Genomic DNA, 18,565 nt, shown 5'->3' with positions numbered 1-18,565 from the left:
TTAGTTTCTCTAATGCAACAGAATTGCAAGTTTCATGGACTTCCATTGGAAGATCCTCATCAGTTCTTAGCTGAGTTCTTGTAAATCTGTGGCACTGTCAAGACCAATGGGGTTGACCCTGAAGTCTACAAACTTATGCTTTTTCCTTTTGCTGTAAGAGACAGAGCTAGAACATGGTTGGATTCACAACCTCAGGAAAGCCTGAACTCTTGGGAAAAGCTAGTCAATTCCTTCTTGGCAAAGTTCTTTCCACCTCAAAAATTGAGTAAGCTTAGAGTGGAAGTCCAAACCTTTAGACAGAAGGATGGTGAATCCCTCTATGAAGCTTGGGAGAGATACAAGCAATTGATCAGAAGGTGCCCTTCTGACATGCTTTCAGAATGGAGCGTCATAGGAATCTTCTATGATGGTCTGTCTGAACTATCCAAGATGTCATTGGACAGCTCTGCTGGAGGATCTCTTCATCTGAAGAAGACGCCTGTAGAAGCTCAAGAACTCATTGAAATGGTTGCAAATAACCAATTCATGTACACCTCTGAAAGGAATCCTGAGAATAATGGGACAACTCAGAAGAAAGGAGTTCTTGAGATTGATACTCTGAATGCCATACTAGCTCAGAATAAAATATTGACCCAACAAGTCAATATGATTTCTCAGAGTCTGTCTGAAATGCAAGCAGCAACAGGCAGTACTAAGGAAGCGTCCTCTGAAGAAGAAGCTTATGATCCTGAGAACCCAGCAATGGAAGAGGTGAATTACATGGGAGAATCCTATGGAAACACCTATAAACCTTCATGGAGAAATCATCCAAATCTCTCATGGAAGGATCAACAGAGACCTCAACAAGGTTTCAACAACAACAATGGTGGAAGAAACAGGTTTAGCAATAGCAAGCCTTTTCCATCATCTTCTCAGCAACAGACAGAGAATGCTAAGCAAAGCCACTCTGACTTAGCAACCATTGTCTCTGATCTAATCAAAACCACTCAAAGTTTCATGACTGAAACAAGGTCCTCCATTAGAAATTTAGAGGCACAATTGGGTCAGCTGAGTAAGAAAATTACTGAACTCCCTCCTAGCACTCTCCCAAGCAATACAGAAGAAAATCCAAAAAGAGAGTGCAAGGCCATAACCACATCTCACATGGCCGAACATGGAGAGGAGGAAGAGGCAGTGATTCCCACTGATGAAGACCTCAATGGACGCCCACTGACCTCCATGGAATTCCCTAATGAGGAACCATGGGAATCTGAGGCTCATACTGAGACCATAGAGATTCCATTAAATCTACTTCTGCCATTCATGAGCTCTGATGAATATTCTTCCTCTGAAGAGGATGAAGATGTTACTGAAGAGCAAGTTACTAAGTACCTTGGAGCAATCATGAAGCTAAATGCCAAGTTATTTGGTAATGAGACTTGGAAGAATGAACCTCCATTGCTCATCAAAGAACTGGATGACTTGACTAGGCAGAGATTACCTCAAAAGAAACAGGACCCTGGAAAGTTCTCAATCCCTTGTACCATAGGCACCATGACCTTTGAAAAGGCTCTGTGTGACCTAGGGTCAAGCATAAACTTTATGCCTCTCTCTGTAATGGAGAAGCTAGGGATCATTGAGGTACAAGCTGCAAGAATCTAACTAGAGATGGAAGACAATTCAAAGAAACAAGCTTATGGACTTGTAGAGGATGTCTTGGTAAAGGTTGAAGACCATTACATCCCTGCTGATTTCATAGTCCTAGAGACTGGAAAGTGTATGGATGAATCCATCATCCTTGGCAGACCCTTCCTAGCCACAGCAAAAGCTGTGATTGATGTTGACAGAGGAGAATTGATCATTCAAGTGAATGGAGACTCCCTTGTGTTTAAAGCTCAAGGATATCCCTCTGTCACCATGGAGAGGAAGCACGAAGAGCTTCTCTCAATACAGAGTCAAACAGAGCCCCCACAGTCAAACTCTAAGTTTGGTGTTGGGAGGCCACAACCAAACTTTAAGTTTGGTGTTGAACCCCCACATTCAAACTCTAAGTTTGGTGTTGGGAGGTTCTAACATTGCTCTGAACATCTGTGAGGCTCTATGAGAGCCACTATCAAGCTATTGACATTAAAGAAGTGCTTGTTGGGAGGTAACCCAATTTTTACTTTAAATTTCTATTGTTATTTTATGTTTTCTGTAGGTTGATGATCATGTGAAGTCACAAAAACAATTGAAAAAGCAAAAAACAAAGTGAAAAACAGAATGAAAAATAGAACACCCTGGAGGAGACAGTTACTGGCGTGTAAACGCCAGTAAAGGTAGCAGAATGGGCGTTAAACGCCAAGTCTGGCACCATTCTGGGCATTTAACGCCAGAAAAGGGCACCAGACTGGCGTTTAACGCCAGGATTGGCAGAAAAGGGCGTTTTGCACGCCACTTGGTGCAGGGATGAGATATCCTTAACACCTCAGGATCTATGGATCCCACAGGATCCCCACCTACCCCACCACTCTCTCTCTTCTTCACCCATTCACCAATCACCTCAATACCTCTTCCCCAAAAACCCCTCACCTATCAAATCCCACCATTCTCATCACCACTTACATCCATCCTTCATAAAACCCCACCTACCTCACCATTCAAATTCAAGCCACTTTCCCTCCCAAACCCACCCTCTATAGCCGAACCATACACACCCCTCTCACCCCTATATAAATCCATCTTCACTCCTTTATTTTCACACAACCTAAACACCACTTCTCCCCCTTGGCCGAAACACAAAGCCCACTCTATCTCCTCTATTTCTTCTTCTTCTACTCTCTTCTTTCTTCTTTTGCTCGAGGACGAGCAACCTTCTAAGTTTGGTGTGGTAAAAGCTAAAGCTTTTTGTTTTTCCATAACCATTTATGGCACCAAAGGCCGGAGAAACCTCTAGAAAGAGGAAAGGGAAGGCAAAAGCTTCCACCTCCGAGTCATGGGAGATGGAGAGATTCCTCTCAAGGGTGCATCAAGACCACTTCTATGAAGTTGTCGCCAAGAAGAAAGTGATCCCCGAGGTCCCTTTTAAGCTCAAAAAGGGCGAATATCCAGAGATCCGACATGAGATCCGAAGAAGAGGTTGGGAAGTTCTCACCAACCCCATTCAACAAGTCAGAATCTTAATGGCTCAAGAATTCTATGCCAATGCATGGATCACCAAGAACCATGATCAAAGTGTGAACCCGGACCCTAAGAATTGGCTTACAATGGTCTGAGGAAAATACTTAGATTTTAATCCAGAAAATGTAAGGTTGGCATTCAACTTGCCCATGATGCAAGGAGATGCACACCCCTACACTAGAAGGGTCAACTTTGATCAAAGGTTGGACCAAGTCCTCATGGACATCTGTGAAGAGGGCGCTCAATGGAAGAGAGATTCAAGAGGGAAGCCGGTTCAACTAAGAAGGCATGACCTCAAGCCCGTGGCTAGGGGATGGTTGGAGTTCATCCAACGCTCAATCATTCCCACTAGCAACCGGTCCGAAGCTACTATAGACCGGGCTATCATGATACATAGCATCATGATTGGAGAAGAAGTGGAAGTTCATGAGGTTATATCCCAAGAACTCTACAAGGTGGCAGACAAGTCCTCCACTATGGCAAGGTTAGCCTTCCCTCATCTCATTTGTCACCTCTGCAATTCGGCTGGAATTGACATAGAGGAAGACATCCTCATTGATGAGGACAAGCCCATCACTAAGAAAAAGATGGAGCAAACAAGAGATCCCACTCATGGACAAGAGCATGAGGAATTTCCTCATCATGAAATCCATGAGATACCTCAAGGGATGCATTTTCTTCCACAAAACTATTGGGAGCAAATCAACACCTCCCTAGGAGAATTAAGTTCCAACATGGGACAACTAAGGGTGGAGCACCAAGAGCATTCCATCCTCCTTCATGAAATTAGAGAAGATCAAAGAATCATGAGAGAGGAGCAACAAAGGCAAGGAAGAGACATTGAGGAGCTCAAGCACTCCATAAGATCTTCAAGAGGAAGAACAAGCCGCCATCACTAAGGTGGACCCGTTCTTTAATTTCCTTGTTCTTTATTTTCTGTTTTTCGAAAATTGTGCTCTATGTTTATTTATGTTTGTGTCTTTATTACATGATCATTAGTGTCTAAGTGTCTATGCCTTAAAGCTATGAAAATAAATCCATCACCTTTCTTAAATGAAAAATGTTTTTAATTGAAAAAGAAAAAGAAGTGCATGAATTTCAAATTTTAAAATAGTTTAATTATTTTGATGTGGCGGCAATACTATTGTCTTTCTGAATGAATGCTTGAACAGTGCATATTTTTGAATTTGATTGTTTATGAATGTTAAAATTGTTGGCTCTTGAAAGAATGAAAGGAAAAGGAGAAATGTTATCTGATGATCTGAAAAATCATAAAATTGATTCTTGAAGCAAGAAAAAGCAGTGAAAAGCTTGCAAAAAAAAAAAGCAAGCAGAAAAATCCAAATACCCCTTTAAACCAAAAGGCAAGGGTGATAAAAAGGATCCAAGGCTTTGAGCATCAGTGGATAGGAGGGCCGACAGGAATAAAATCTTGGCCTAAGTGGCTAAACCAAGCTGTCCCTAACCATGTGCTTGTGGCGTGAAGGTGTCAAGTGAAAACTTGAGACTGAGCGGTTAAAGTTGAGGTCCAAAGCAAAAAGAATAGTGTGCTTAAGAACCCTGGACACCTCTAATTGGGGGCTCTAGCAAAGCTGAGTCACAATTTGAAAAGGTTCACTCAGTTATGTGTCTGTGGCATTTATGTATCCGATGGTAATACTGGAAAACAAAGTGCTTAGGGCCACGGCCAAGACTCATAAAGTAGCTGTGTTCAAGAATCAACATACTTAACTAGGAGAATCAATAACACTATCTGGATTCTGAGTTCCTATAGATGCCAATCATTCTGAACTTCAAGGGATAAAGTGAGATGCCAAAAATGTTCAGAAGCAAAAAGCTAAAAGCCCCGCTCATCTAATTAATACTGATCTTCATAGATGATTTTGGAATTCATTGAATATTCTCTTCTTTTTTTATCCTATTTGATTTTCAGTTGCTTGGGGACAAGCAACAATTTAAGTTTGGTGTTGTGATGAGCGGATAATTTATACGCTTTTTGGCATTGTTTTTAGTATGTTTTTAGTATATTTTAATTAGTTTTTATTATATTTTTATTAGTTTTTAAATAAAAATCACTCTTCTGGACTTTACTATGAGTTTGTGTGTTTTTCTGTGATTTCAGGTATTTTCTGGCTGAAATTGAGGGACCTGAGCAAAAATCTGATTCAGAGGCTGAAAAAGGACTGCAGATGCTGTTGGATTCTGACCTCCCTGCACTCAAAGTGGATTTTCTTAAGCTACAGAAGCCCAATTGGTGCGCTCTCAATTGCGTTGGAAAGTAGACATCCTGGGTTTTCAAGAAATATATAATAGTCCATACTTTGCCCGAGATTTGATGGCCCAAACCGGCGTTCCAAGTCAGCTCAAGAATTCTGGCGTTTAACTCCGAAACTGGCACAAAAGCTGGAGTTAAACGCCCAAACTGGCACAAAAGCTGGAGTTTAACTCCAAAAAAAGTCTCTACACGAAAATACTTCAATGCTCAGCCCAAGCACACACCAAGTGGGCCCGGAAGAAGATTTCTGCATTAATTACCTATTTCTGTAACCCTGGGCTACTAGTTTTCTATAAATAGGACCTTTTGCTATTGTATTTTCATCTCTTTTACACACTTTTCATATACTTTCATAGATCTTTTCACGTTTGGGGGCTGGCCTCACGGCCATGCCTGAACCTTGTTCTTATGTATTTTCAACGGTGGAGTTTCTACACACCATAGATTAAGGGGTGGAGCTCTGCTGTTCTTCATGAATTAATACGAAGTACTATTGTTTTTCTCTTCAACTCAAGTCTATTTCTTCTCCAAGATATTCATTCGTTCTTCAACTTGATGAATGTGATGATCCGTGACACTCATCATCATTCTCACCTATGAACATGTGACTGACAACCACCTCTGTTCTACTAGCAATGGCTTGAATGCGTATCTCTTGGGTTTCTAATCTAAAATTGGAACCTTCGTGGTATAGGCTAGAATTATTGGCGGCCATTCCTGAGATTCGGAAAGTCTAAACCTTGTCTGTGGTATTCCGAGTAGGATCTGGGAAGGGATGACTGTGACGAGCTTCAAACTCGCGATTGTGGGGCGTGTGACAGACGCAAAAGGATCAATGGATCCTATTCCGACATGATCGAGAACCGACAGCTGATTAGCCGATATTGTGACAGAGCATCAGGACCATTTTCACTGAGAGGACGGGATGTAGCCATTGACAACAGTGATGCCCAACATAAAGCTTGCCATAGAAAGGAGTATGAATGATTGGAAGAAGGCAATAGGAAAGCAGAGGTTCAAGGGGAACAAAGCATCTTCATACGCTTATCTGAAATTCACCAATGAATTACATAAGTATCTCTATCTTTATTTTATGTTTTATTCATCTTTTAATTATCAATCCTCCATCATCATTTGAATCTGCCTGACTGAGATTTACAGGATGACCATAGCTTGCTTCAAGCTGACAATCTCCGTGGGATCGACCCTTACTCACGTAAGGTTTATTACTTGGACGACCCAGTGCACTTGCTGGTTAGTTGTGCGGAATTGTGACAAAGTGTGATTCACGTTTAAGAGCTCTAAGTCCTTTGGCGCCATTGTTGATGATCACAATTCTGTGCACCAATGATAGAAGCAAAGGTTACATTTCAAGCTTTCTTACTAACAATAACAAAACAACATAATCAAATTCAAGCTGTAAAAAGTATGCATATAAACCATTTCTACTATACTTGAATAAAATATCAAACAACTAGCTGACTCTACTCTACTTTATTTCTAGTTCCATTTACGTCAACAGTAAAATTGCTGTAGATTTAACAACTAAGATTCTTTCAACACCTTACACTAATTTAGGGAGCAGGTGCTTCAGTGCTGGAGGGCACATTCTCGGATATTGGTGCAATGGGAAGAGTATATATGCGTGCTTTCTTGAGAATTTCAGCAACAATTCAATGTTTGTGCTTGCTCAAAGGCCTAAAGGATCCAGTCAAACCTAAAAGAACAACAGCAAAAGAGATCGCTTACTAAGTTTTCTTGAAAAATCTAGAGGGTATATTAACATTTAAGCATCATGTAATAAGAATAATACAACTACCAAACCTTAGCTTATTCCACTAAGAGAAATAAGCTATATAGATCAAATGCCATCATAATATCCTATCATAAACCATGTCTAAAGTAAAAATACTAAAATATAAAGTTACAAAGACAATACTAATAATTAAGTTCAATATTTTAAGAAATAAAGAAGGACTGCAAATTAGATGGGTAAGTTGAAAGTTGTTACTAACTCGATCACCAATGTTACGTTGATTGTGCTCGTCGTGTGGCATAAATTTAGGAGTTTGTTTGATGTAACAAGTGTACACTTTGTGGTGGAATAGGATGTCCATTGCCACCACCACGGACTTCTGCATCTTATTGGAAACCACCATTCCTACGACTTGCTTCATCGTTCTAACCCAACCTCCACAATCTCTAAGCTTGATTCTGATGTATAGCAACTACAACACAATAAAAAATAAAAAAATATAAATAATGAATGCCAAAATTACATTTCAGGAACAATAACTAAGGACAAAAATTCTGGTGGATCAAGACATGTTTTCATTACAATCACCACACCCAAATTCCATAGAATAATAGTTTCATTTATGCCTAAAGTTTAAAATTATTGAATTTATTGAGTTTAGTTAACATAGTTTCATGTTAGTTTCAAATAACACAGGAATTCCAGCATATACATGTACTCCAAAGCAAAAGGCATATTAATAACATGATATCAAACATGGTTAAAATTCTTAAATCAAAACAGAATAAAAAAAATCCTAAATCTAAACTAATACATGAACTAAATCTGAAAAAAAAATAATAAGAAGAATGAGGAGAACAGTATAACTGGAGGGAGGAAGGAGGCAGCTCCGATGAAGTGGTGGCAGCATAGACAACAAAGTGGTGGCGGCAGTGACCAACCAGCAGGGTTGCATTATTAGGATTTTTTAAAAATAAATTAAAAAAAAAATAGGAAGAAGGAGGAGGACAACATACCTGAAAAGGAGGTAGGAGGCAGCTCCAACAACACAGGGAGCAGTGGCGACAGCAGTTTGACAGTGGTGGCGGCAACAGTGACAGGAGTGACAAAAACGGTAGCGATAGAATGACCAAAGCAACGCAAGATGTCCACACAGTCTTTGAACGTTGTTGGTAGTGGCCGACGCTGGTAGAGGGGCTACCAGAGGTGGTTTGTGAGAGAGAGAGAGAGAGAGAGAGAGAGAGGAGAAGGTTAGAGAGAGAGAGAGAGAAAGAGTAGTTCAAAAATGAGAGGGGAGAAGGTTCGCTGTTTGAATTTAGGGCAAAATTACCATTGGATGATTTACCGGCGGATAAAACCGCAGTAATGCTTTGCGAATGACCAAAATGCAGCATTGCACTAATTCGAATAATTCGACGATAATGATCGCGCCATTTTTTTATTTTTTTCCTCCAATTATTGCCGGAAAATTTACTGTCGAAAAATCGAATCCAACGATAATCTTTTTATCCGACGAATTTATTGCTAACATCCAATTCTAAATCTGACGGTATTTAACGTTTTTCTTGTAGTGCATGAAAGATGAAATTTTGCGGACAAAACTACCGAACCTTAAAAAATTATTTAAAATTCCTAAACTACCCTCTAATCTAACCTAACCTTAAATTCAAATTTTACTCCACAATACCACCACACTAATTCCAAACCCCACCATCACCCAAATTCTTTCTCACCACCACTCATCCCCAACTACCACAATCATTGCTGCCATTGCCACCTCATTCTCTTTACTACCACTATTATACTATTTTATTTCCCTCCAATCACTACCAACAAACGAACCCATCCTCTTTCTCATATAGATCACAAATCTTCTTTGCTTCATGTGAGAGCGAATTGCAAACCTTTTTTTCCAAAAACTCCATGAAAGATAGATTGAGGTAAAGGAAAGAGAGGAGGCAACAGTTGCGGGAACCATAGCTGTCATTGCCGCTATTGAAAGATCCAAAAGTGAGAAAGACCAAATCGAAAAAAGGGAAGAAAAAGAAAAAAGGCGCGATGGTGAGGAGTAAGTATGAAGACGACGGAGGGAATCAATACTGTCTCTCACACATACACACGCACAGAGAGAGAGAGAGAGAGAGAGAGAGAGAAGATGCTACGCAGTGAAAAGGAGGAAACACAGAAGGGAGGAGCTATTGTCGGGTGTGAGATGAGCTATCACCATTTAAATGTTGCTGCTTTTTTTTTTCTTTTCTTTCTGTTTTGGTTTTTCAAGTGGGGTTTTAGAAAATTTTTGAGTTTAAAAATCTAGAGATAATGCAACCATGGAAGATTTTGAGAAGTTAAATTTCTGATAATAGTGATGATAGACTATAAAAAAAAGAGAAATCTTGGTTTAGAGATTTTGGAACTGTCCAAGTACGAGTTATAGTGGTGGTGGAAGTATAGTTATGGCGACGACAATGGTGATGATGACGACGACAGTGATCATAATGGTAATAATTAGGAATGAGATTTGGATGGTAATGGATTTAAATGATAGTGATAAAAGATTGAGAATTTAAAAATTGGTAGCAAAAGAGATTAGAGATGGATTAAAATAGGTAAAAGAACAATTTAAAAATTTAAAATAATTTTTTAAAATTTTGATAATTTTATCAGAAAAAATTTATCTTTTATAAATTTAAAGTTAATTTTTTAAAAAATAAACTTATCGATATTCTAGGTATTGAGGAGTAAAAATATTAGTTTCTCGAATTCTTCAAAGGAGCTGCTTATTTGGGTCAGGAATTCGTGGAGTGGTAGGATCACTATGAAAAACAAAATCTCAACTCATCTGTCTAAATTAAAGCATTTGACTCTATTCAAATAATATGCATAAAATAAAATGATAAAATAGAAAAGTGACCAGTTTAACTTTATCTGATTATAAAATAAATATCTCTGCGATCTTTCCTTCAATTCACTTATTCACATCAACGTATATAAAAAATATTTTCACATATATATTTTATTGTATCATTATTAATAACTTTTTTATACAGAACAAATTTATTATAAGAGTTCTTTTCTAAAGAAAAACAATATTCTCACTTATATTAATATCAATTATTGTCAAAACAGCACCAACTAAAAATTACTAACGCATCAAAATTATGTCAATTTCCACCTTTTTTCGAATCAATATTTTATCCGATCCATCCGATTACTTTTTTGTATATCACTATTTTTATTAGCATCAAACGCCACCGTGCTGGACCATAAGAATAATCAAGATCCTACAAGAAGTCCTTCTCCATACGTATCATCAACCTGAACCCTCAATACATATGAAACGGCGACTCCCTTCAGCCGACATGACGTATCATCAGCCTCACCTCTCTAATTTTAATCTTATATCCAGATATAAGCTACCAATCATATTCAAAAATTAATGTCAAGAATAATACATAAAACGTTACGTGCAAATAAAAGAGAGATCGGTCATCATCTATTTAAGAACCAACTAGCTTCCTTGGGTATTTAACAAAGAAAACCCATCATCATTATTATTCTATTTACATAATTATGGCTATCCCAAAGAAACACCACTCATCTACTCTTCCACTTGTTCTCACCTTCATAACATTCTACTGTCTCAATGTAGTGACCTCTGTAACCTACTCCACCACCTTCACATACGATCGGTTCGACTCCGACACCGACCTCCTCATGCAAGGCAATGCCGTCTTTTCCCCCAACTTCGCCTTGGAACTCACCAAAGAGCGAAACGGCATCCCCCAATCCGGCAGCGTCGGTCGTACGTTCTCCACCTTCCCGATAGTTTTACACATGTCCGGAAGGGTGGCAACCATTTCCACTTCATTTGTCTTGAATATCTCTCAACCTAACTCCACCGCTACTCCCGCCGATGGCATCACCTTCTTCATCGCTCCCATCTCCGACCTACCACCACGCTCCGGCGGGGGGTTTCTCGGACTCTTCAGCAATCAAACCAATTCTTCATCAACCACTTCAATTGTCGCAGTCGAATTTGATACATACCCTAATCTTGATATTGGGGATCCAAACTATAGACACATTGGAATTAACGTTAATTCCATCAAATCCTCCGCTACTTCTCGGTGGAATTTTCGAAGTGGAGAACCATTGAATGTAACAATAACCTATGATCCTTCACTTAAAAGGCTAAGGGTTGTTGCTTCTTACACTAACGGAAACAATCACGTTGATTTAGCCTATCGAATTGATTTTGGAAGTGTTCTTTCTGAACAGGTTTATGCAGGTTTCTCTGGTTCAACCGGAAAATATGCAGAAGTGAACCACGTTAATTCTTGGAGTTTCAATTCAACCTTAGTTGTGTAATAGCTGGGATCCTTTTTTCCATGATTCAATATTTGACCCGCAACAATAATAATAAGGACATTACGTTCAAGTCTACGTTGCGTGCACTTGGCAGAGGATGGACTTTCTTACGTTGCCATATTTGACCTTATAATAATAAGGACATTACGTTCAAGTCTAGTCCATTACTATTTTTCTGTATGTAAAATAGTAACAAATTGATAATTTATACGATGTATTTTTATACAAAAGTAATAGTTAATATCTAGATATATATTACATTAAATAATTTAGTTAAATACATTAAATTATTTAATATTTTTTATATGATATATAGTATTAAAATATTTAAAATTTAAAAATTTAAAATTTAATTATCGTTATTTTAAAAAAATTCTTAGATAAAAACAAATATTAAAAATATAATTATTTATGTGGTTTTTTCAATCAATTTAAATTTTTTAATACAATTGCCCTTTGATTAAAAAGAAGCCCTGTTATAATAAATACGCATATAAAAATTATATGCTGGATTAGTATAATTTATACATATTGCACAATATAGACTTTTCAACAACAAAAAATCTCTTTCTAATAATGCTACTTCTTTTTATATGTGTTTTTTTAATTACTTTCATTTTTTTTATTTAAATTTGTTTTATAATGAAAAAATTAATAAAAACTATAATATAAAATAAAAAAAAAGTTACATTACCAATTAACTTATAATATATATTAAACTAAAATCAATTATTAATATATTTATATAATTATATATGATATTTAATTTAATTTTAATATATATTTTATATTAGTTACTAATATTAGTATATACTTAACATATTAATAATATTAAAAATATAATTATTTATATAGTTTTTTAGTATAAATTTTTGAAAAAAATAATTTTATGATATACAAAATTTTTATATCAAAAAAATATAGAATTCGATATTTGATGAACTCTAAAAAAGATATCAACATAAAACAAATAAAAAAAATACACAAAAATAATTAAAATTAAAATTTTTACTAATAATTGTCTTAAATTAATATTCAGATTTGCTTATTGAATTTAAGCATATTTGGTGAAAGGATGAATTGAATGAGAGTCAATTGAAAATTCCACATACACCCATAATCCAAAACACAATACCAAACTGAACGTGTTATTTTTTTTAGAGTAAATATTATTTTTGTCCTCAAAATTTAAATAAATTTTAAAATTGTCTCTAATATTTAAAAATTTTATTTATATTTTTAACATTTTTAATTTATATATATCAATGTTATCCTACTATCAAATTGACTAATATTTTTGTAACGTTGTTATATACCCGGAGGTTAGTGTCCGTTGTAGCAGAGCTTTGTTGGTAACTGTTACCGAATAAAAACAAAAAAAAAACAAAAATAGGCCTTCTCTCCAAAATCCTAATTGCAAAACATGTTCTTGTTATTGTTGCTACGTACACCTCCTCTCAAGCTCCATATCCTCTCCTTGATTTTAATGGAGTCTAAAGAATTCCAATTTGAAACGAGGTGAAGCAGCAAACATATCTATTGTAATCTAACAATAGAACTTTCAAAAAGGTAATCACGGTTCAGGCAACAGAATAAATAAGAAGAAGAATCTAGGTTTTAGAATCAACTAACCTAAGAGTTGGAGTTGACGCAGAAACTCGGAGTTGTGCATTCGAAGCTTCAGAGGGACAAGCTAGAAATCCAAGGGAAGGAGAGGAGAAGGAGAGATCATTGCGAAACTGAAGGACAGACGTTTAGCATGGTAGCAGTAGCAGCAACAGCGACAGTCGAAGATATTAGTAGAATTAGAAAATATGGCAGCGACTGGAATGGTAAGCTAAGAAAAAAGTTCTGTGGCCACACTTTTTTCTTGCCAAGTTTTAAAAGCGTGGCTAAAAAGGATCAATGGTCACGCTTTCATAAGGATGGCAATTGATTAGAGATTTGGCCATGTTTTTTCTTGTCATGCTTCAAAAGCGTGGCAAAAGGAGTCAATGGCCACACTTTTACGAGGGTGACAAATGATTAGAGATTTCATCATGTTTTTTTGTCACGCTTCAAAAGCGTGGCCATAGAAAGAAACAGTCACGCTTTTGATGCGTGGCGACATAGTTTCGTTATAGTGAACTTTTAAAAGTGTGGCAGTTTCCGGTAATTCTTTTAGCACGCTTCAAAAGTGTGGCCAAAAGGTTCCAAAAAAAAAAAGCTTTCGTTCAAATATGATGAGTTATATTGCTTCGAAACTCTTTCGCCTTCTTCGACCCTTTTGTGCTTCATTGAAAAATAAATATCAAAACCCTAACACTCCAAAGAACATTGCCAACGCTCGCAGTGCCTCCATTGGCGCTCCCTCTTCTAACACTCCCACCATCGCTGCTCCTACCATAAACCCCTAACCCTCCTTTGGCGGTGACTCTCTCTGGTGGTGACTTACTCGGCGCTCATTGTCCCTCGCAAGACCTTTCGTCGATGCCCCCTCCATCTTTGTTCCCTTTCGTCGCTGCAAACCTCTAACCCCTTCTGCCACCGCTCCCTTCAGTCGGAGCATTGGAGAAGGTTTGTTGTTCAAGGCCACTCCTTTCTGTCGCTCGAAAAAAACCCTTCCTCGTGTAGGGCCAAGCTGGTTTTGAGAGCTGGTAAACCCTATTTCTTATCTTTAATGCATGTATTTAGCTACTATATCACTATTATGTCTGCTTACATATTTGAGATCTATTTTCGGTTCACTCTTGTCAATTTTATATTAAGTAAAATTGTAATTTCAATAGTTCAAATCTTAGTTTAGACCAAGAAAAAAGTTAAATATTGTTCATTTGAAAGAACTTTAGTCGCTTGCATTTTTAGTATCACAGATTTGGACTAACATTCCTATCATTCCATTAGTTTATTGTCTAGTCAATTTATTATACATTTTGCTGGATCTGATAATAATTCATTATACATTGTTAAAATGGCTTCTGTTGACAGATCATGGATGTCTTAAGCATAAAAAAATTTGTTGATGTGTTGCCGCCTTTGTTATTTGATTATAATATAAATGTTTGATATGTTGCTGCCCTTGTTTTATGATGATCATCATGAGATATGTGCTTGCACTACAAGAAAATAGAGTATTTGTAACAAAAAAATTTGTATCAAATTTAAAATTATTATAAATTATTATTTTTTGGTAACAATAATTAGTTATTGTTACAAAATAAGAATATTTTGTAACAACAAGAAAATTTGTTACAAAATATTTCAATATTTTATAACAATGTGATTTCTTTTGTTACAAATTATGTTGGCTTTCGTATCGAATTGTTATTTTTGTTGCAAAAATTCAAAATATTTTGTAACAAAATATCTATTTGTTTCAAAAGGTCTAAATATTTTGTAACAAGTTATTTATTTGTCACAAAATTCAAAGATTTCTTTGCAACTAAAAAAAAAATTTATTTTAACATATTAAATGTAAGACTTTAAATTTTTGAAAATTAACATAATGAGTTATTTATGATTTATTATATTTATTTAAGATTTTATATTCAAAAATTTATTTTACTAAAAATATTTAAGTCAAATTAATGATATTTTAAGTTTAAAATTATTTTAAAAATTAAATAATAAGTCATTTAAACAGAATTTTTTTTAGTTATAATTTAAAGTTTTAGTAGTTAAAAAAATATAAAAAATTTATATTATTTGATTTAAATATTTGAGATTTTTAAATTCAATACTTTAAATTTTATGAAAAAAAATTAATTTAAGTATCTCCAATTTTATTTTAATTAGTGTTTATTTAAAAATAATTTATAAATTAATAATAAAATGATATTTTAAAAATAATTAATTTAATTATCTCTAATTCTTAAAATCAGAATATTTATTTAAAAGTAATTTCAAAATTTATAATTAAATAATATTTTTACATAATTATTATTAAAGATATTATTATAAATTAATTTTAATTTATTTATTCATTAAAAATTTTATTTTTATAAACTATTTTATTAAAAGTAACTAAACTAAATTTTGATAATTAAACTAAAAATTTTATTTAAATTTAAAATTATTGATATTTTAAATTAGAATACTTAATTAAGAGTCAACTAGTAAATTAATAAGTAATAATATTCTTAAAAGCAATTTTTAAAATTTATTTAGGTTTCAAATAAATATTCTATCCCCAAATCAAAAATCCTAACCTTAATTCCCAATTTGATTTTACCCTAAATTTCTAAATCATTTTTAAACAAACAAATCCTAACCCCTTTAACCTAACCCTAACCGCCTTGCAACCTTCCCCCAAACCTCAACACTACCTTCACCTTTCCCCTTCAGCAGCACAATACACACTCTGAAATAGAAAGAAAGAAATAGAAATAAGGAAAGGGATGAGAGCAGAGGGGGATTCGAGAGAGAGGAAGAGAGCGTCGGGAGAGGAGATGTCCGCACCGCCATCACACGTCACCGCCGCCGAGCCTCGTCGTCGCCACTGGGGCCACCGATCCGTCACCGTCACTATTGGGTCGTCATCGCCGTCAGTTCCACCGAGAGGAGAGTTCGCGCGAGAGGGAGGTGACGTCGAGAGAGAGAGAGAGCTGCGCGAGGAAGGGGAGTTCTGTCCAACCGTCGCCGCCACTATCACGAGTTGAGGGTTGTGCTGTCGAAGCTCCGTCGCCATCCATGGAGTCGCAGGTGTGCATCGCCATCGAAAGGATGAGTGCCACGCCGAGGGAGAACCAACTGGAAAGAGGAAGAGGCGTCGCGACTGCTGCGAGCCTGCCATCGTCACCCTCATCGCGACTTGTCACCGCCGCTGTGAGCCTCTTCTGCTGCCATTCAAGGAGCTGTGCTCCATCGCTGTTTTGCCACCGTTGGAGCCGCCATCTCTTTGGTAAGCTTTAGCCCTTTTCTGGTTGTTTCTCATTGTCGGTCAAAATCCTGGTTACCATAAGAGTTGTTGCTGAGATTGTTTGTGCCAAGGATTGTTTATCGTGAGTTGCTCCGTCGTACGCCACCGTCGGAGCCATCATTCCGCTGCTGCCCCCTTGCTCTGAGCCGTTCCATTGTTGCAACAAGTGTTGTTATTGTGGCTGCTCGATTTAGTCGCACCTCTTTAGTATGGTAAGCTATTCCTTGATTCAGTTTCGAACTTTAGTATGGTAAGCTATTTGATGGATTGCTGTTGGTTGTTGACTTGTTTATTTCATTGTTGCTGCCTTGCTGGTTGTTCTGTTGAATTACTGAAACTGCTTCTGTTTTGTCTTGTTTTGTTTCTGCTTGTTCTGCTCCTCTGGTCCCTGGTCCTCTGCCTCTACTGGTCTAGTTCATTTCGGCCGTTCTTCCTCCCCGGTAGTTCTCGGCGTTGTCGTTCCCTAGTTGCTGTGCATCGTTTGGTTGCTGGTTTCTGGTTCATCTCGGTTGTTCTTCCTCTACAACTGTTCTTTTTTCTTGTTTTAATTCGTCTTATGTTTTTCCTATAGCAGCTTTTTCATAGTGTTAGAAATAGTTAGAGCATAGCATCCATTGTTGGAAGCAAACAAAGAATTGGTGGAAGTACACCCAGCTTAAGAAAAATCTGTGCCTCACTTACCCATGCAAAAAGGAGCCAACGCCAAGTAAGGTTTTCCCTGTCTTTTTGTGAGCCTGTTTTTTATTTTTTCCCACTGTTGGTGAACTGATCATTGGAGACCTGATTTAATTGGCTATCTTTATATGCTTGACAGTTGAGTAGTTGCTTCCTCATATATATGAAAGATGATAGTATAGAGGGAATATATGATACTTTGAAGGAGTGTGCTGTCATTAGCAAATCAGCAGGGAGAATTGGCGTTTCTATTCACAATATCTGTGCCACTGGCAGCTACATACATAGAACAAATGGGACATCCAATGGTATTGATCAAAGGGGAGGCAAGAGGAAAGGTAATACTTTATCCATGTTCTATAACTTCCATTTCTAACTGTGTTAATAATGTTACGTTTATAGGAAGAGCATCGTGCGAGAGATCTATTTTACGCACTTTGGGTGCCTGATCTCTTTATGGAAACAAATACAAATATTGTTTTTATGAATAGAATGTTTCAATGAGGTATAGGTTTGAATTTGTATCCCTTTTGTCTGCAAAAGATAAGGACTGAATCTTATGTCTAAATTTTTAAATGTTTTCTGCTGCTTATTTTGTTTGTTTACATCTAGGTTTCTTGTGGTGGAGATGAGTCTACTTTACTAATTAAAAGATGTCAACAATTTTCACATTATCCTTGTTACAACTTACACGACGAGATGTTTCAAAAGTTCAATTTTGATACGGAATAATGGGCTATCAAACTTATATCAAAGATTACAAATGAGAGGATATCCTAATTAAGGGTGATGCCATTGTGAAGCAGGTTATAATCTACTTATTAACATTATCATTAGGATATATTTGATTTTGGAAAGAGGGAAGATGTCTGAACCTGTGCTTTTTTACTCATCTTCTCATATAATTACAATTCTTCTTTCATGATACACAGGGGAATTGTCACATATGTACAACTCTTGGGGTTGCAAATCAATGCAGAAAAAGTTCTTCAGCATAAGAAAGAGCCTAGTTGAATTTGATGAAGTATTGGAGGTATGTTATGAGGAGACATTTTAAAGACATAGTTGGTTAAGTAATTACTTTGTAGCTTGTTGTCATAATATTCTTGGTTGTTGATTCAAATTGGTGAAAGTCTGTTTTGCCAAATTAGGTTTACTATTATTTTTGAATAAAAGTGAATGAAAAAAATTGTAATTAGTGTTATATCTTGTTTCTAATTTTTATTTTGATTTTTCTCATTTACAGGAGTGCAAAAATAGTGACAACATGCTACTTAAAGGATTCAAGAATATTTTGATTTATAGAGACACTAATCTATGTTAGAACTTTTAACTTTTGGTTGAACTAGTGCAAGACATATAACTTGTAGAACTAATCAATGTACTCACTAATGTTATTTTGTTTTAAAGCAATTTTAGCTAAATGAGACATGTTTGAATTATGTATGTTTTTACA

At 36.3% G+C, this 18,565-nt stretch overlaps 1 protein-coding gene and 1 non-coding gene across 2 annotated transcripts; one reads left to right on the top strand and one right to left on the bottom strand.

Moving 5' to 3' along the window:
• Nucleotides 1-267: 267 nt before the first annotated feature.
• LOC112781829 (small nucleolar RNA R71) lies at nt 268-375 on the bottom strand. The gene has a single exon (XR_003192581.1). It is a non-coding gene; the product is annotated as a small nucleolar RNA R71 (small nucleolar RNA).
• Nucleotides 376-10,739: 10,364 nt separating this feature from the next.
• LOC112778973 (lectin) lies at nt 10,740-11,537 on the top strand. Its single transcript, XM_025823232.1, has one exon. It carries the CDS (start codon nt 10,740-10,742, stop codon nt 11,535-11,537), a length of 798 nt encoding a protein of 265 aa, XP_025679017.1.
• Nucleotides 11,538-18,565: the final 7,028 nt, after the last annotated feature.

Source organism: Arachis hypogaea, chromosome 19, assembly GCF_003086295.3.
Source record: "Arachis hypogaea cultivar Tifrunner chromosome 19, arahy.Tifrunner.gnm2.J5K5, whole genome shotgun sequence".
NCBI classification, from domain to species: Eukaryota; Viridiplantae; Streptophyta; class Magnoliopsida; order Fabales; family Fabaceae; genus Arachis; species Arachis hypogaea.
This window is presented reverse-complemented; position numbering and strand designations above follow the sequence as displayed.